Here is a 19959-nt window from a genome sequence, read left to right on the forward strand (position 1 = left end):
GGTAGAGCTGTTTTAGTAACCCATCAACTGCTTTCATTAAATATGCAGTAAGTCATGTCAGAAGTCAGCAGATTCATTACTTACCAACAACAGCTGCAAATTTCAATGAATCTACTGTACATCACATTTAAAGTTCACTTTCCTTGCTTTGTCTAACAACACTATCATGAATCTAGAAAATACGTTTTGTGGATCATAGTGCAGTATTTATATAGCACAAATGGAGAAGGGCTGGCTGTATGTTGATCTTGCTGCTTTGATTGGGTAGAGCGAAGCTGTCTCCATTCACCCGCTTCATATTTCACCCGATCACTTCTCATCTTTCAGTTTTCACACGCAACAACTTTAATTTAGACACTGACCACAACTACTGACCACAACCACACAACTACTGACCACAGCGACACAACTACTGAACCACAACTACTGATCACAACCACAAAACTACTGACCACAACTAGCTACTGACCACATCTAGTGACCACAACTACTGACCACAACGACACGAATACTGACCACAACTAGCTACTGACCACATTGAGCTACAACGACTACTGACAACAACTAGCTACTGACCACATCTAGCGACCACACCTACTGACCACAACGACACAGACTGACCACAACTAGCTACTGACCACATTGACACAACTATTGACCACAACAACACGAATACTGACAACAACTATCGACTGACCACAACTAGCTACTGACCACAACGACACAAATACTGACCACAACAAGCTACTGACCACTACTACTGACCACAATGACATAAATATTGACCACAACCACTGACGATAACTAGCTAATGACCACAACCGCTGACCATAACTAGCTAATGACCACAACCACTGACCATAAATAGCTACTGACCACAACCACTGACCATAACTAGCTAATGACCACAACCACTGACCATAACTAGCGACTGACCACAACTACTGACCATAAATAGCTACTGACCACAACTACTAACCATAAATAGCTACTGACCACAACTACTGACTATAACTACTGACCATAAATAGCTACTGACCACAACTACTGATCACAACCACAAAACTACTGACCATATCTAGCTACTGACCACAATGACACAAATACTGACCACAACTAGCTACTGACCACAACCACTGACCACAACGACACAAATATTGACCACAACTACTGAACCTCAACCACCCAACTACTGACCACATCTACTGACCACAACTACTGACTACAACTACTGACCATAACTAGCTACTGACCACAACTGCCCACAACTACTGAACCACACAACTAATTATCACAACCACAAAACTACTGACTACAACTACAATGACTTACCACAATTAATAAACCACACAACTACTTACCAAAAGTTCTGATCAAAACCACACAACTACTGAACCACACAACTACTTACCAAAACTACTGACAACTACTGACCACAACAAATGAACCACACAACTTCTGACCAAATATACTGACCAAAACAACCGACCACAACCACACAACTACTGAACCACACAACTTATGACCACAAACACAAAACTACTGGCCACTACTGTCCACAACTACTGACCACAGCAACTGACCACAGCAACTGACCACAACCACACAGCTACTGACCACAACCACAAAACTACTGAACATAACTGCTGACCACTACTACGGATAACATCCACACAACTAACTGATCACAACTAATTAACCACAAAACTACTGATCAAAACGACTGACCACTACTGACCACAACTAGCTACTGACCACAACCATAGAACTACTGACCACAAATACTGAACCACACACCTACATACCAAAACTACTGACCACAACCACATAACTACTGACTACATCTACTGACCACAACCACACCACTACTGAACCACACACATACTTACCAACACTACTGACCACAAATACTGAACCACACAACTAATGACCACAAGCATAAAACTACTGACCACAACTAAAATTATAACTACTTAAATGTGCATACATTTGCATATATAATACTCACCAATAATAATTGTAACTCTTGAACCGTTCAAGCTATACACCAAGGCCACTTTCACATATTCAAGCTACCCTATCCTAATCAATACATTTTAATTATTTCATCTACACACTGAAAAAACTAGTCACCACCATTACTACTGCAGACACTACCACTACTATAACTGAATTCAAAGCCATAAATACTTTAAAACAAGCTAGCAAGCACACATACCTTTCTAGTTAGGTGCACTTGCTGAAGGCAAAGCACCACTCTAGATTTCTTCCATAGTCTTATTATTAGTCTATTCATTCTGCCCACTCTCGAATATAAACTATTTAATAAGCTATTTATTAAAATGAAACCAACTTCCAAATGTCCAGACTGCCCCAACTTACATTGCTAGAGAAAATATTTGTTGATATCATTTCTACTTTTTGAACTATAACAATATTTCAATGGGGAGAAAAGGCCATCGTCTTGAATGGTAAAAAAAAAAATCTACAATTGTAGACCTAGAAGCGTGCCTTTACGCATTAATCATTCTAGTCTTCTCTTTATGCTTTGGGTCCATGGTCAGCACACATCTTCGGGGCTTTGTGTGAGGAACCCCCACAAACAAAATCGGTTGCACTGCACATAGTTTTCATGGGCCTTGTTTCGTGTGCATAATCTCTATGAAGCAATTGCGCGGCATGGTCTCTCGGAAAAGTCCTCCCCAAAATGACTCCACATCCATGCTCTTTCCATCGTACGCCCCGCGGACATCAGACCAAAATGACTCCACATCCATGCTCTTTCCATCGTACGCCCCGCGGACATCAGACCAAAATGACTCCACATCCATGCTCTTTCCACCGTACGCCCCGCGGACATCAGACCAAAATGACTCCACATCCATGCTCTTTCCATCGTACGCCCCGCGGACATCAGACCAAAATGACTCCACATCCATGCTCTTTCCATCGTACGCCCCGCGGACATACAAGAGTGCAATAAATGCTTAGAGATCATCCATAGACATGTCTCACGTACTGTTTCCTTTTCTGTGAGCAACAATCTCTGATGTGCTGGAATATCTGCATGTCACATAAACTCGTCTCTACCCAAACCGTCCCTCCCAGACTCCTGTCTCACCATGCCATCCCTCTCAGACTCCTGTCTCACCGTGCCATCTCTCCCAGACTCCTGTCTCACCATCCCATCCCCCCCAGACTCCTGTCTCACCATGCCATCCCTGCCAGACTCCTGTCTCACCATGCCATCCCTCCCAGACTCATGTCTCACCGTGCCATCTCTCCCAGACTCCTGTCTCACTGTGTCATTCCCACCGGACTCCTGTTTCACCGTGCCGTCCCTCCCAGTCTCCTGTCTCACCGTACCGTCCCTCCCAGACTCCTGTCTCACCGTGCCGTCCCTCCCAGACTCCTTGCTCACCGTGCCTTCCCTCCCAGACTCCTGTCTCACTGTGCCATCCCTCCCAGACTCCTGTCTCACTGTGCCATCTCTTCCAGACTCCTGTCTCACTGTGTCATTCCCACTGGACTCCTGTCTCACCGTGCCGTCCCTCCCAGACTCCTGTCTCACTGTGCCATCTCTTCCAGACTCCTGTCTCACTGTGCCATCCCTGCCAGACTTTTGTCTCACTGTGCCATCCCTCCCAGACTCCTGTCTCACCGGCTCAGGCATTGGAGGCTTGAAGTCAACATCAGAATCAGAAAACTCTTCATCAGCAACATTGATTTCAAGCTCACTATCTGATCCTCCATCCGACTCCAACTCATCTAAATTCTGCAGCATTTGCAATTTTGTCAGTGCCTCCATTCGTTTGGTTTGCCATTGTGAACTACACATATGTTGTACTCAGTGTCTGATTTGACACTCTGAGGAGAAATTATCTACCATTTCCAACCTTTCAAAATAACAGAATTATACCGCCCACAACACCCACAATTCTTCATTCATCATTACACTATTGTTCTAGATTCAATCACTCTTCGCCCTCCTCATCATTTAGTTCATGAAGTCACAATTATCAGTTTCTATCGCCCATTCATCCATGCTCTTTCTGATACTATATAGAAATCACAATGATTCACCTGCATGTGACTCTGAAGGAGGATTTGATAAAGTGATGCTCCTTTCCCTGCATCTGTCAATTACCAGATACCAACTTTCCCAGAAATACTCCTCAGTTTCATCAGCTGTCTCAGTGGCTGGTCTCAGACGATCCCGCAGGTGAAGAAGCCGGATGTGGAGGTCCTGGGCTGGCCTGGTTACACAAGGTCTGTGGTTGTGAGGCCGGTTGGACGTACTGCCAAATTCTCTAAAACGACGTTGGAGGCAGCTTATGGTAGAGAGATTAACTTCTCTGGCAACAGCTCTGAGGGAAATTCCTGCTGTCAGCATGCCAATTGCACGCTCCCTCAAAACTTGAGAAATTTGTGGCGTTGTGTGACAAAAATGCACATTTTAAAGTGGCCTTTTATTGTCCACAGCACAAGGTACACCTGTGTAATGATCATCCTGTTTAATCAGCTTCTTGATATGCCACACCTGTCAGGGGGATGGATTATCTTGGCAAAGGAGAAATGCTCACTAATAAATTTGTGCACAAAATTGGAGAATAATAAGCTTTTTGTTCGTGTAGAAAAATGTGGGATCTTTTATTTCAGCTCATTATGACCCCTCTGTGGAAAGATGAGACTCCCGATGTGTCACGTTCGTCGTAATAATGATCGGACCAAGGTGCAGCGCGATATGGTTTCCACATATTTATTTAGTGAAACGCACAAAACAAAGAAAGAATGAAACAAACAATGAACCGTGACTACAGAGGTGCTATGTACACTCGCTCAAAACAATATCCCACAAACACCAGTGGGAAAAATAACTACTTAAATATGATCCCCAATTAGAGACAACGATTAACAGCTGCCTCTAATTGGGAATCATACTAAAACACCAACATAGAAAAAACAAACTAGAACCCCACATAGAACATATAAACTAGACTAAACCCCTAGTCACGCCCTGACCTACTCTACCATAGAAAATACATTTGAATGCACAGAGATACCGTGACAAGATCCTGAGGCCCATTGTCGTGCCATTCATCTACCACCATCACCTCATGTTTCAGCATGATAATGCCCGGCCCCCTGCCGGAAGGATCTGTACACAATTCCCGGAAGCTGAAAATGTCCCAGTTCTTACATGGCCTTTATACTCACCAGACATGTCACCCATTGAGCATGTTTGGGATGCTCTGGATTGACTTGTACGACAGAGTGTTCCAGTTCCCACCAATATCCAGCAACTTCACACAGTCATTTGAAGAGGAGTGGGAACATTCCACAGACCACAATCAACAGCCTGATCAACTCTATGTGAAGGAGATGTGTCGCGCTGCATGAGGCAAATGGTGGTCACACCAGATACTGACTGGTTTCACGCCCTTACTTTTAAAATCCATAGATTAGGGCCTAATCAATTTATTTCAATCCTCTGGTTTCCTTATATGAACTGTAACTCAGTAAAATCTTTGAAAATGTTGCATGTTGTATATATTTTTTTGTTCAGTGTACATATACTGTGTGTGTTTGTGTGTGTGTGTGTGTGTGTGTGTGTGTGTGTGTGTGTGTGTGTAGGCTGAGGAGCTGCAGCTGGTGCGGTCAGCGTTGAGGAGTCTGAGAGGAGTGTTCCGAGAGCAGGATCCTCAACACCACACTCTGGATACACTGGAGCAGGGCATCACATCACTGACCGACAGACTGACACACACACACCAGGTACAGGTACACAGATCCACCAGGTACACACCAGGTACACAGACCCACTAGGTACACAGACGCACCCAGGTACACACTAGGTACACAGACCCACCAGGTACACAGACCCACCAGGTACACAGACGCACCCAGGAACACAGACCCACTAGGTACACAGACGCACCCAGGTACACACCAGGTACACAGACCCACCAGGTACACACCAGGTACAGGTACACAGACCCACCAAGTACACAGACCCACCAGGTACACACCAGGTACACAGACCCACTAGGTACACAGACGCTCCCAGGTACACACCAGGTACACAGACCCACCAGGTACACAGACCCACCAGGTACACACCAGGTACACAGACCCACCAGGTACACAGACCCACCAGGTATCCACCAAGTACACAGACCCACCAGGTACACAGACCCACCAGGTACACAGACTCTCTCTTTCAACTTGTGCTATTAGAAATCCCTTGACTGTCGTGTGTTGTGTTCCTTAGGGGAAGGGGAAGTCTTCAGGATGCAACAGAGCCACACACAACCAGCACGACTCCTGGCCTCCAAGCAGTAAGATCACACACCGATGCCACAACGCATTATATTTTACAGCGAATGCTGCAGCAGAGGCAAACTCTTTCGTCCATTCGTGAGCGACACATTGGTGGTGGCTCCGTGGGAAACTTAATAAAAATAATTAAGTAGTTCATCTTAATATTATTTCACACCTTGATAGCTCTTCTTTGTCTATAAAAAATTACGGGAACGTTGACATGAGAATGAGAATATATTTGTTCGTATGGACAGTAAATGAAAATATTCGGATGGTTAAAGGCCAACATTTGGTAGTTTCAATGAAATAACACTTTGTAACATGACTATAGAAAGGGATTGGGGAACTCGTTTAAACCCGCCTATAGGGCTTATCTTCTTCCTGAAGAACAACAACCATTCACTGTTTATAATATCAAAAATAGTCTACCATGTGACTTACAGTATATCAAGGCCATGTCTACTTACTAAAAATAAAAAAATTGGATGAAGCCGCTTTTTCTCAAAAATAGTTATAACATATATTATCTATATTATACCTTATGTATACAGTTGAAGTCAGAAGTTCACATACCCTGAGGTTGGACTCAGTAAAACTCGTTTTTCAACCATTCCACAAACTTCTTGTTAACAAACTATAGTTTTGGCAAGTCAGTTAGGACCTCTACTTTGTCCATGACACAAATTATTTTTCCAACAATTGTTTACAGGCAGATTATTTCACTTATAATTCACTGGATCACAATTCCAGTGGGTCAGAAGTTTACATACACTAAGTTGACTGTGCCTTTAAACAGCTTGGAAAATTCCAGAAAATGATGTCATGGCTTTAGAAGCTTCTGATAGGCTGACTGAGTCAATTGGAGGTGGACCTGTGGATGTATTTCAAGGCCGACCTTCAAACTCAGTGCCTCTTTGCTTGACATAATGGGAAAATCAAAATAAATCAGGCAAGACCTCAGAAAAGAAATTGTAGGCCCCCACAAGTCTGGGTTCCCAGAACAACAGCAAACGACCATGTGTACATGCTTGACGAAACAGGTACAAAAGTATCTATATCCATAGTAAAATGAGTCCTATATTGACATAACCTGAAAGGCCGCTCAGCAAGTGTAACAGTATAACTTCAGACCGTCCCCTCGCCCATACCCGGGCGCGAACCAGGGACCCTCTGCACACATCAACAACAGTCACCCACGAAGCATCGTTACCCATCACTCCACAAAAGCCGCGGCTCTTGCAGAGCAAGGGGAACTAAAACTTCAAGGTCTCAGAGCAAGTGACGTCACCGCTAACTAACTAAACATCCGTTACACAGGGAAGAAGCCACTGCTCCAAAACCACCATAAAAAAGCAGACTACGGTTTGCAACTGCACATAGGGACAAAGATCATACTTTTGGAGAAATTTCCTCTGGTCTGATGAAACAAAAATATAACTTTTTGCCCATAATGACCATCATTTGGAGGAAAAAGAGGGAGGCTTGCAAGCCGAAGAACACCATCCCAACCGTGAAGAACGGGGGTGGCAGCATCATGTTGTGGGGGTGCTTTCCTGCAGGACTGGTGCACTTCACAAAATAGATGGCATCATGAGGAAGGCAAAGTTGTTGCAAAATGCCTTAAGGACAACAAAGTCAAGGTATTGGAGTGGCCACAAAGCCCTGAACTCAATCCCATAGAACATTTGTGGGCAGAACTGAAAAAACGTGTGCGGCCTACAAACCTGACTCAGTTACAGCAGCTCTGTCAGGAGGAATGTGCCAAAATGCACCCAAGTTATTGTGGGAAGTTTGTGGAAGGCTTCCCAAAACATTTGATCCAAGTTAAACAATTTAAAGGCAATGCTACCAAATACTAATTGAGTGTATGTAAACTTCTGATCCACTGGGAATGTAATGAAAATTAAAGCTGAAATAAATAATCCTCTCTACTATTATTCTGACATTTCACATTCTTAAAATAAAGTGGTGATTCATCAGAGAAAATGACTTTACCCCAGTCCTCAGCAGTCCAATCCCTATACCCTTTTCAGAATATCAGTCTGTCTCTAATGTTTTTCCTGGAGAGAAGTGGCTTCTTTGCTGCCCTTCTTGACACCAGGCCATCCTCCAAAAGTCTTTGCCTCACTGTGCGTGTAGATGCACTCACACCTGCCTGCTGCCATTCCTGAGCAGCTCTGTACTGGTGGTGCCCCGATCCTGCAGCTGAATCAACTTTAGGAGACGGTCCTGGCACTTGCTGGACTTTCTTGGGCACCCTGAAGCCTTCTTCACAACAATTGAACCGCTCTCCTTGAAGTTCTTGATGATCCGATAAATGGTTGATTTAGGTGCAATCTTATTGGCAGCAATATCCTTGCCTGTGAAGCCCTTTTTGTGCAAAGCAATGATGATGGCACATGTTTCCTTGCAGTTAACCATGGTTGACAGAGGTAGAAAAATTAAAATTCCAGTCTGTTATTCGAACTCAATCAGCATGACAGAGTGATCTCCAGCCTTGTCCTCGTCAACACCGACACCTGTGTTAATGAGAGAATCACTGACATGATGTCAGCTGATCCTTTTGTTGCAGGTCTGAAATGCAGTAGAAATGTTTTATTGGGATTCAGTTAATTTGCATGGCAAATGGGACTTTACAATGAATTGCAATTAATCTGATCACTCTTCCATGTAGTCATGGCTCTATGTAGTACTGTGTGCCTCCCATAGTCTGTTCTGGACTTGGGGATTGTGAAGAGACCTCTTATGTCTTGTGGGGTATGCATGGGTGTCCGAGCTGTGTGCCAGTAGTGTAGACAGACAGTTTGGTGCATTCAACATTCAACACCTCTCACAAATAAAAGTAGTGATGAATTCAATCTCTCCTCCACTTTCAGCCAGGAGAGATTGACATGCATATTATTAATGTTAGCTCTCTGTGTACATCCAAGGGCCAGCCATGCTGCCCTTTTCTGAGCCAATTGCATTTTCCCTAAGTCCTTTTTTGTGGCACCTGACCACACGACTGAACAGTAGTCAAGGTGCAACAAAACTAGGGCCTGTAGGACCTGCCTTGTTGATCGTGTTGTTAAGAAGATAGAGCAGTGCTTTATTATGGACAGACTTCTCCCCATCTTAGCTACTACTGCATCAATGTGTTTTGACCAGGACAGTTTACAATCTAGGATTACTCCAAGCCATTTAGTCATCTCAACTTGCCCAATTTCCCCATTATTTATTACAAGATTTAGTTGAGGTTTTGCGTTTAGTGAGTGTTTTGTTCCATATACAATGCTTTTAGTTTTAGAAATATTTAGGGATAACTTTATCTGTGCCACCCACTGAAACTAACTGCAGCACTTTGTTGAGTGTTGCAGTCATTTCAGTTGCTGTAGTCGCTGACGTGTATAGTGTTGAATCATCCACATACATAGACACTCTGGCTTTACTCAAAGTCAGAGGCATGTCGTTAGTAAAGATTCAAAAAAGCAAGGGGCCTAAACAGCTGCCCTGGGGAATTCCTGATTCTAACTGGATTATATTTGATAGGATTCCATTAGAGAACACCATCTGTGTTCTGTTAGACAAGTAACTCTTTATCCACATTATAGCAGGAGGTGTAAAGCCATAACACATACGTTTTTCCAGCAGCAGACTATGATCAATAATGTCAAAAGCCACACTGAAGTCTAACAAGACAGCACCCACAATCATTTTATCATCAATTTCTCTCAGCCAATCATCAGTCATTTGTGTAAGTGCTGTGCTTGTTGAGTGTCCTTCCCTATAAGCATGCTGAAAGTCTGTTGTCAATTTGTTTACTGTAAAATAGCATTGTATCTAGTCAAACACATTTTTTTGTGTTGGTAACAGGCTGATTGGTTGGCTATTTGAGCCAGTAAAGGAGCTTTACTATTCTTGGGTAGCAGAATGACTTTAGCTTCCCTCCAGGCCTGAGGGCACACTCTAGTAGGCATAAATTGAAGATGTGGCAAATAGGAGTGTCAATTTCGTCTGCTATTATCCTCAGTAATTTTCCATCCAGATTGTCAGACCCTGGTGGCTTGTCATTGTTGATAGACAACAATAATGTTTTCACCTCTTCCACACTGACTTTACAGAATTCAAAAGTACATTCTTGTCTTTCATGATTTGGTCTGAAAAACTTGGATGTGTAATGTCAGTGTTTGTTGCTGGCATGTCATCCCTAAGTTTGCTTATCTTGCCAATGAAAAAGTAATTAAAGTAGTTTGCAATATCAGTGGGCTTTGTGATGAATGAGCCATCTGATTCAATAAATGAAGGAGCCGAGTTGGCTTTTTTCCCAAAAATGTAAGTTGCCATTTTTACTATCATTCTTTATATAATTTATTTGTTTCATAGTGTAGTTTGTTTCTTTTTATTTTGTTTAGTCACATGATTTCGCAATTTACAATATGCTTGCCAATCAGTTGTGCAGCAAGACGTATTTGCCATTCCTTTTGCCTCATCCCTCTCAACAATACAATTTATCAATTCCTCGTCAATCCAAGGGGATTTAACAGTTTTTACAGTCATTTTCTTAATGTCTTATTAGTAACTGGAATAGTAGTTTCAAGTGCAGCGTCTGGTTGCTCCTCATTACTCACCACAGAGCAGCAAACATTCTTTACATCATCAACATATGAATCACTACAAAACGTATTGTATGACCTCTTATTCACTATATCAGGCCCAGCGTTTGGAACGTAGGTTTTCCTAGATATGGCTACTATATTGTGATCACTACATCCTATGGATCTGGATACTGCTTTAAAGCAAATATCTGAAGCATTAATTAAGATGTGACCAATACATGTTAATGATTTCATTCCTGTGCTGTTTGTAACTACCCTGGTAGGTTGACTGACAACCTGAACCAGTTTACAGGCTGTGGTTACAGTTTGCAGTTTTTTCCTGAGTGGGCAGCTTGATGATAGCCGGTTAATATTTAAAATCACCCAAAAAAATACTTCTCTGTTGACGCAATTTTTGAAGGAGGTACCACTGTATTGTACACGGTCGTTGAGTGCACAAGGGGGTCTCCGCAGGCCTTCCCTGGCATGTGTTGCTTGACAAAAAGTCAAGTCAGCCACACACATGAAATGTCCCCTTTTTCTGATGGTGTGTGTGTGTGTTTCAGAGATGGCCCACTCCTACAGTAGTCCATTGCTGAGCTCGTGTGGTTCCACTAAGGTCCTCTACTTTACAGACCACTCACACACACCCTGCATGATCCACATCAACAAGAGGTACGTGTGTTTACCTAACTTCTAATCATAAGTCAAGGGGTATGAATACTTTCTGAAGGCACTGGAGACTATTCACATTCAGCCAACGTATTTATTTGTATGTAGAGATGTATTAAACAAAAGCAATGACAGGATCATGTGCAACGGAGGAACTATAAAATGTCAAGAGTCAGGATGATCATGTAGGGTGCATAGTCCGGGTGAGAAGATTATTGGAAACATTTGATGTGTGTTAGGTTGGGGAAAGTCACTCTGAGAGATGTGAAGACTGCAGTAGACAGAGATGACAACTACAGATTCCACTTCAAAGCCCTCGACCCCGAGTTTGGTACCGTTAAAGAAGAGGTGAGGAGGGAAGGAGAAAAGAGAGATGAGGGAGAGTAGAGCAGGGGGAGTGAAGAGGGGAGAGGAAAGGAGAGTAGGGGCAGAGGACAGGAGGGGGAGGAGGGGCAGAGGACAGGAGGGGGTGGAAGGAGGGGGAGGAGAGGAGGGGGCTAGAGAGGAGAGAAGGGGCAGAGGACAGGGGGGGGGGCGGAGAGGAGGGGCGGGGGAGGAGAGGAGGGGCAGAGGACAGGAGGGGCAGAGGGGAGGAGAGGAGGTGGAGTAGAGAAGGGGGAGGAGAGGAGGGGCGGGGGAGGACAGGAGGGGCAGAGGACAGGAGGGGCAGAGGGGAGGAGAGGAGGTGGAGTAGAGAAGGGGGAGGAGAGGAGGGGCGGGGGAGGAGAGGAGGGGCAGAGGACAGGAGGGGCAGAGGGGAGGAGAGGAGGTGGAGGAGAGAAGGGAGAGGAGAGGAGGGGCAGAGGACAGGAGGGGGCGGAGAGGAGGGGTAGAGGACAGGAGGGGCGTGGGAGGAGAGGAGGGGTAGAAGACAGGAGGAGAGGAGGGGCGGGGGAGGAGAGGAGGGGCAGAGGACAGGAGGGGGCGGAGAGGAGGGGAGGAGAGGAGGGGTGGGAGAGGAGGGGTAGAGGACAGGAGGGGGCGGAGAGGAGGGGCGGGGGAGGAGAGGAGAGGAGGGGGGGTAGAGGACAGGAGGGGCGGGGGAGGAGAGGAGGGGTAGAGGACAGGAGGGGCGGGGGAGGAGAGGAGGGGCAGAGGACAGGAGGGGGGGAGAGGAGGGGGAGGTGAGAAGGGGGAGGAGAGGAGGGGGGGGGAGGGGGCGGAAAGAAGGGGTAGAAGGAGGGAGGGGTCTGGTGATCTATACAATACAGTCACACTTGATATTTTGTGTGTGTGTGTGTGTATATATAGGTATTTGAAGACGAGGCGTTGGTTCCAGGCTGGGAGGGGAAGATAGTGGCCTGGGTGGAGGAGGACAACGGAGAGGAGAGGTACGCACTCAAACACATACACACACACTTCTCCGTCAGTGTTCAGTCTGTCATTGTTCTTTACTTTTCCACAGGATTAAAGGACCTAGCTGCTGAGGAACTAGAGGACCTAGCTGCTGAGGAACTGAAGGGAACTAGCTGCTGAGGAACTAGAAGACCTAGCTGCTGAGGAACTGAAGGTCCTAGCTGCTGAGGAACTGAAGGACCTAGCTGCTGAGGAACTAAAGGACCTAGCTGCTGAGGAACTAAAGGACATAGCTGCTGAGGAACTAAAGGACCTAGCTGCTGAGGATCTAAAGGACCTACAGTTGAAGTTTTTTCAAATGTTGTTACGTCACAGCCTTATTCTAAAATTGATTTTTTTTAAATACACAATACCCCATAATGACAAAGCAAAAACTGGTTTTCAGACATTTTTGCAAATGTATTTAAAAAAAAAACACATCACATTTACATAAGTATTCAGACCCTTTACTCAGTACTTTGTTGAAGCACCTTAGGCAGCGATTACAGCCTCAAGTCTTCTTGGGTATGACGCTACAAGCTTGTCACAACTGTATTTGGGGAGTTGTTCCCATTCTGCTCTGCAGATCCTCTCAAGCTCGGTCAGGTTGGATGGGGGGCGTTGATGCACACCTATTTTCAGGTCTCTCAAGAGATGTTGGGTTCAAGTCTGGGCTCTGGCTGGGCCACTCAATGACATTCAAAGACTTGTCCCGAAGCCACTCCTGCGTTGTCGTGGATGTGTGCTTAGGGTCATTGTCCTGTTGGATGGTGAGCCTTCGCCCCAGTCTGAGGTCCTGAGCACTCTGGAGCAGGTTTTCATCAAGGATCTCTGTACTTTGCTTTGTTCATCTTTGCCTTGATCCTGATTAGTCCTGAAAAACATCCCCACAGCATGATGCTCCCACCACCACGCTTCACCGTAGGGATGGTGCCAGGTTTTCTCCAGACATGGTGCTTTGCATTCAGGCCAAACAGTTCAATCTTGGTTTCATCAGACCTGAGAATCTTGTTTCTCATGGTCTGAGAGTCTTTAGGTGCCTTTTGGCAAACTCTAAGCGGGCTGTCATGTGCCTTTTACTGAGGAGTGGCTTTCATCTGGCCAGTCTACCATAAAGGCCTGATTGGTGGACTGCTGCAGAGATGTTTATCCTTCTGAAAGATTATTCCATTTCTACAGACAAGCTCTGTCAGTGACCATCGGGTTCTTGGTAACCTCGCTGACCAAGACCCTCCTCCCCCGTTTGCTCAGTTTGGCTGGCCAGCCAGCTCTAGGAAGAGTGTTTGTTGTTCTAAATTTCTTCCATTTAAGAAAGGGCCTAGCGAGGTGTTGCTGAGGAACACACTGTTACTAAAGGACCTAGCGAGGTGCTGCTGAGGACCACACGGTTACTAAAGGACCTAGCGAGGTGTTGCTAAGGAACACACTGTTACTAAAGGACCTAGCGAGGTGTTGCTAAGGAACACACTGTCACTAAAGGACCTAGCGAGGTGCTGCTGAGGACCACACGGTTACTAAAGGACCTAGCGAGGTGTTGCTAAGGAACACACTGTTACTAAAGGACCTAGCGAGGTGCTGCTGAGGAACACACTGTTACTAAAGGACCTAGCGAGGTGTTGCTAAGGAACACACTGTTACTAAAGGACCTAGCGAGGTGCTGCTGAGGAACACACTGTTACTAAAGGACCTAGCGAGGTGTTGCTAAGGAACACACTGTTACTAAAGGACCTAGCGAGGTATTGCTGAGGAACACACTGTTACTAAAGGACCTAGCGAGGTGTTGCTGAGGAACACAGTGTTACTAAAGGACCTAGCGAGGTGTTGCTGAGGAACACACTGTTACTAAAGGACCTAGCGAGGTGTTGCTGAGGAACACACTGTTACTAAAGGACCTAGCGAGGTGTTGCTGAGGAACACACTGTTACTAAAGGACCTAGCGAGGTGTTGCTGAGGAACACAGTGTTACTAAAGGACCTAGCGAGGTGTTGCTAAGGAACACACTGTTACTAAAGGACCTAGCGAGGTGTTGCTGAGGAACACACTGTTACTAAAGGACCTAGCGAGGTGTTGCTGAGAAACACACTGTTACTAAAGGACCTAGCGAGGTGTTGCTGAGGAACACAGTGTTACTAAAGGACCTAGCGAGGTGTTGCTGAGGAACGCAGTGTTACTAAAGGACCTAGCGATGTGTTGCTGAGGAACACAGTGTTACTAAAGGACCTAGCGAGGTGTTGTTGAGGAACACACTGTTACTAAAGGACCTAGCGAGGTGTTGCTGAGGAACACAGTGTTACTAAAGGACCTAGCGAGGTGTTGCTGAGGAACACAGTGTTACTAAAGGACCTAGCGAGGTGTTGCTGAGGAACACAGTGTTACTAAAGGACCTAGCGAGGTGTTGCTGAGGAACACACTGTTACTAAAGGACCTAGCGATGTGTTGCTGAGGAACACACTGTTACTAAAGGACCTAGCGAGGTGCTGCTGAGGAACACACTGTTACTAAAGGACCTAGCGATGTGTTGCTGAGGAACACTGTTACTAAAGGACCTAGCGAGGTGTTGTTGAGGAACACACTGTTACTAAAGGACCTAGCGAGGTGTTGCTGAGGAACACAGTGTTACTAAAGGACCTAGCGAGGTGTTGCTGAGGAACACAGTGTTACTAAAGGACCTAGCGAGGTGTTGCTGAGGAACACACTGTTACTAAAGGACCTAGCGAGGTGCTGCTGAGGAACACACTGTTACTAAAGGACCTAGCGAGGTGTTGCTGAGGAACACAGTGTTACTAAAGGACCTAGCGATGTGTTGCTGAGGAACACAGTGTTACTAAAGGACCTAGCGAGGTGTTGCTGAGGAACACACTGTTACTAAAGGACCTAGCGAGGTGTTGCTGAGGAACACAGTGTTACTAAAGGACCTAGCGATGTGTTGCTGAGGAACACAGTGTTACTAAAGGACCTAGCGAGGTGTTGCTGAGGAACACACTGTTACTAAAGGACCTAGCGAGGTGTTGCTGAGGAACACAGTGTTACTAAAGGACCTAGCGAGGTGTTGCTGAGGAACACAGTGTTACTAAAGGACCTAGCAAGGTGTTGCTGAGGAACACAGTGTTACTAAATCCTTTGAGAACTGTGCCTTATGAAGGACATGCTTGGTTTTAAAGGTTTTTATTTAGAATTAAGAATGAATTATGTTTTGTATTGTTTACAGAGGAGAATGTTTTTGCAGTAGAGTTGAACATCAGAACACTGAGCTGTTGCAAAAGCAGGATCAGTAAGTTAAGCCAGATAACTCTTATTAGGGGTAAAATATAGTTCTTGATTTACTGATATATTTATAAAGCTGAACTTGAATATGGTTGTCAAGTCAGTTATACAATGATGCCAGGTATACCTTGACGTTATTGCCATGATGCCAGTTATACCTTGACGTTATTGCCATGATGCTAGGTTATCCTTGACGTTATTGTCATGATGCCAGGTATACCTTGACGTTATTGCCATGATGCCAGGTTATCCTTGACGTTATTGCCATGATGCCAGGTATACCTTGACGTTATTGCCATGATGCCAGGTTATCCTTGACGTTATTGCCATGATGCTAGGCTATCCTTGACGTTATTGCCATGATGCTAGGTTATCCTTGACGTTATTGCCATGATGCTAGGTTATCCTTGACGTTATTGTCATGATGCCAGGTATACCTTGACGTTATTGCCATGATGCCAGGTTATCCTTGACGTTATTGCCATGATGCTAGGTTATCCTTGATGTTATTGCCATGATGCCAGTTATACCTTGACGTTATTGCCATGATGCTAGGTTATCCTTGACGTTATTGCCATGATGCCAGGTTATCCTTGACGTTATTGCCATGATGCTAGGTTATCCTTGACGTTATTGCCATGATGCTAGGTTATCCTTGACGTTATTGCCACGATGCTAGGTTACACCTTGACGTTATTGCCATGATGCTAGGTTATCCTTGATGTTATTGCCATGATGCCAGTTATACCTTGACGTTATTGCCATGATGCTAGGTTATCCTTGACGTTATTGCCATGATGCTAGGTTATCCTTGACGTTATTTCCATGATGCCAGGTATACCTTGACGTTATTGCCATGATGCCAGGTATACCTTGACGCTATTGCCATGATACCAGGTATACCTTGACGTTATTGCCATGATGCTAGGTTATCCTTGACGTTATTGCCATGATGCCTGTTATACCTTGACGTTATTGCCATGATGCCAGGTATACCTTGACGTTATTGCCATGATGCTAGGTTATCCTTGACGTTATTGCCATGATGCCTGTTATACCTTGACGTTATTGCCATGATGCCAGTGTCAAGTCTCTGACATTATTTTGAACGTGTTTTAGTCGGCTAACTGATTGATCCTGCGGTCTGGAACAGCCCCACGTCTCTGTTCAACCACCAGACCTCCATGTTTTAATAAACACTCCGAACCACCAAACAGACATGTTTTAATAAACACTCCGAACCACCAGACAGACATGTTTTAATAAACACTCTGAACCACCAGACAGACATGTTTTAATAAACACTCCGAACCACCAAACAGACATGTTTTAATAAACACTCCGAACCAGACAGACATGTGTTTCTATTAAATCGACTTGTTGCGTGATGACTTAGTGCACATAAAAATACCTTTTGCGGGTAAAATCCCATTTACCGAATAAAAATTACATGTTAAATGGGTTTCCATTGCATTTTCAACTCTACTGATGTTGCGTTATAGTAAGTGTGCCCATTCTGGTATTGGCACATGCGTTCTAGCCAAGAGCGCTGTTGGCTAGAGTGCATGTATGGCCTACATAATGAGATTCTTATGGACAAAATAGTACCATTTTGTAAAACGGCAGCCAAGCGTCGATGATCATGTCACCATAATAAGACCCTCAATATTTATTGGAAATACGCATCACTGTGCACTTTCACCACCCTGTGAAGTTCATCATTTATGTAGCCTAATAAACTGCATGCTTTCCTGACAAGTTGTAGTGGGAGGACTATGCGTAATCTCATGACTCCAAGTTTACTTCGATATGATGGTTATTATATTAATATTTGCGCATAAAAGCATTTGACATTTCTCGCATAATTAATTTTACTGACACAAAAACATCCCACCTTGTCTAGCGTATTTTGTTTTGTCGACATTTGGAAAGTCAGGCCTGTCAGGACATTTTTTATCCGACATGTACTTTACTCTTATTAAAAGGTTGGATGGAAACCTGGTTACTATAAACTCCTAGTCCGCCATAGTGGACACGTCATAATACCCATAAAACCTAGCGGTCAAACACGGAAATTGTTCCAATTGTTTTTCCACCATTAATCTTTCACAGGTAATTTTACAAACACTTCAAATGGAGTATGTATTTGGTATAGGCTTACCTTGGCGTGATGTTTTGATAAACGTGTAAGTTGTATCAATATATTTGACTCAAATTTGAAATGCTAATTAGCAACAGAGAAGACCTCAGCAAGACTACAACTTCCTGCAGGAAGATGCTGCAGGTCATCTCTAGCCGACAGTCAGCTACAGTTCACCAGCGCAATCCGAGCCCTGAGCCCAATCCATGATGAATCCATGTGCTGTATTGAAATCAATTGAATAAAGTGTTGAAAATATGTTTGTATTACTTAGCCTAGATATATATGTTTGTACAGTATGTCGACGGTGGTGTCTATTTCAGCTTTACTTGGCTTATCATGAAGTGGCGGGCCAGCAGGCTGACCTCGGCCATCAGGTGAACGGTGTTTCCTCCGACACATTGGTGCGGCTGGCTTCCGGGTTAAGCGGGCGGGTGTTAAGAAGCGCGGTTTGGCGGGTCATCTTTCGGAGGACGCATGACTCGACCTTCGTCTCCCGAGCCCGTTGGGGAGTTGGCAGCAATGAGACAAGATCGAATTTGGGGAGAAAAATGGGGTAAAAAAATGTATACAAATGTTGTCATTGATGAGAATTAATCTAAAAATCGATTGACATTCAGAATTGATTTTGTTTAGACATCCAGCTGTTATTGTAGTTTCATGACCAGCGACAATCTTCAAAGGCACAGTATTTATTTATTCACAGTATTTATTTATTCACAGTATTTATTTATTCAGAGTATTTATTCATTCAGAGTATTTATGTATTCAGAGTATTTATTCATTCAGAGTATTTATGTATTCGGAGTATTTATTTATTCACAGTATTTATTTATTCAGAGTATTTATTTATTCACAGTATTTATTTATTCATAGTATTTATTCATTCCGAGTATTTATTCCTTCACAGTATTTATTCATTCAGAGTATTTATTCATTCAGAGTATTTATTTATTCAGAGAATTTATTCACAGTATTTATTTATTCAGAGTGGTACATCCATTTATACAGTCTTGATTTATAGGATCCTTCCCACTATTTGATTGACATGTCAACTGATAAAGTTTTAATTTATAACTTGTGATTTTATGGAAAAACTTCACATGTCCTCATGTGAAAATTAGTTAAATATTCTATAGCTGTAATGAAATTTTACTTTACTAACTTTAACTTATCTTTATTTAAATAGCACAAGGTGTTCAAAGTCATGCATTAATAAGCATGTGGCACTTAACATCCTCCTCTCTAGGTGACAAGGGGATTCTCTACCACATGCGAATGTCTCCATGGAGCTCATAAGCGTAGCCTGCAGCCTATTTTGGCTGTTCACAATAAGGGCCGTATGGATGTGGAATGCGAGTGGAGGAAGCGAGCAGTGCCCAACCAGGTGCAGTCAGTTGAGGACCTGTACCCGGCTGAATTGGGGCTGGCCATTGTAAGTTCAGAGTCACTCGTCTCAACAGTGCGTGTGTGCTGGAGGTGAGCAAAAGCTCGGGAGAGAAGGGTGAGTGTGGTGAGGGTACCTGTACCAGACAGGGGGAGACAGACCAGGGAGAGAGGGGTGAGTGTAGTGGAGGTACCTGTACCAGACAGGGAGGACAGACCAGTCCTGGAGGTACCTGTACCAGACAGGGGGAGTCACTCGTCCCAACA

At 44.3% G+C, this 19959-nt stretch overlaps 1 protein-coding gene and 1 long non-coding RNA gene across 3 annotated transcripts in view; both read left to right on the forward strand.

The window, feature by feature from the left end:
* The window catches only part of LOC110510300 (dixin), a 63208-nt gene extending 49907 nt beyond the window's left edge, over positions 1-13301 (forward strand). Inside the window, exons 15-20 of one of the 2 annotated variants that reach the window (XM_036967767.1) lie at positions 5635-5781; positions 6272-6338; positions 11462-11570; positions 11807-11915; positions 12819-12898; positions 12973-13301. In XM_036967767.1, coding sequence (XP_036823662.1) covers positions 5635-5781; positions 6272-6338; positions 11462-11570; positions 11807-11915; positions 12819-12898; positions 12973-12994 — 534 coding nt within the window. In that variant the 3' untranslated portion in view covers positions 12995-13301. The remainder of the gene's footprint in view (positions 1-5634; positions 5782-6271; positions 6339-11461; positions 11571-11806; positions 11916-12818; positions 12899-12972) is intronic. The other variant, XM_036967768.1, reaches the window with a different exon arrangement.
* A 3717-nt stretch (positions 13302-17018) lies between these two features.
* Positions 17019-17478, forward strand: LOC118945301. The gene is made up of 2 exons (XR_005040414.1): positions 17019-17156; positions 17250-17478. It is a non-coding gene; the product is annotated as an uncharacterized LOC118945301 (long non-coding RNA).
* Positions 17479-19959: the final 2481 nt, after the last annotated feature.

This window comes from Oncorhynchus mykiss, chromosome Y (genome assembly GCF_013265735.2).
Source record: "Oncorhynchus mykiss isolate Arlee chromosome Y, USDA_OmykA_1.1, whole genome shotgun sequence".
Classification (NCBI taxonomy): Eukaryota; Metazoa; Chordata; class Actinopteri; order Salmoniformes; family Salmonidae; genus Oncorhynchus; species Oncorhynchus mykiss.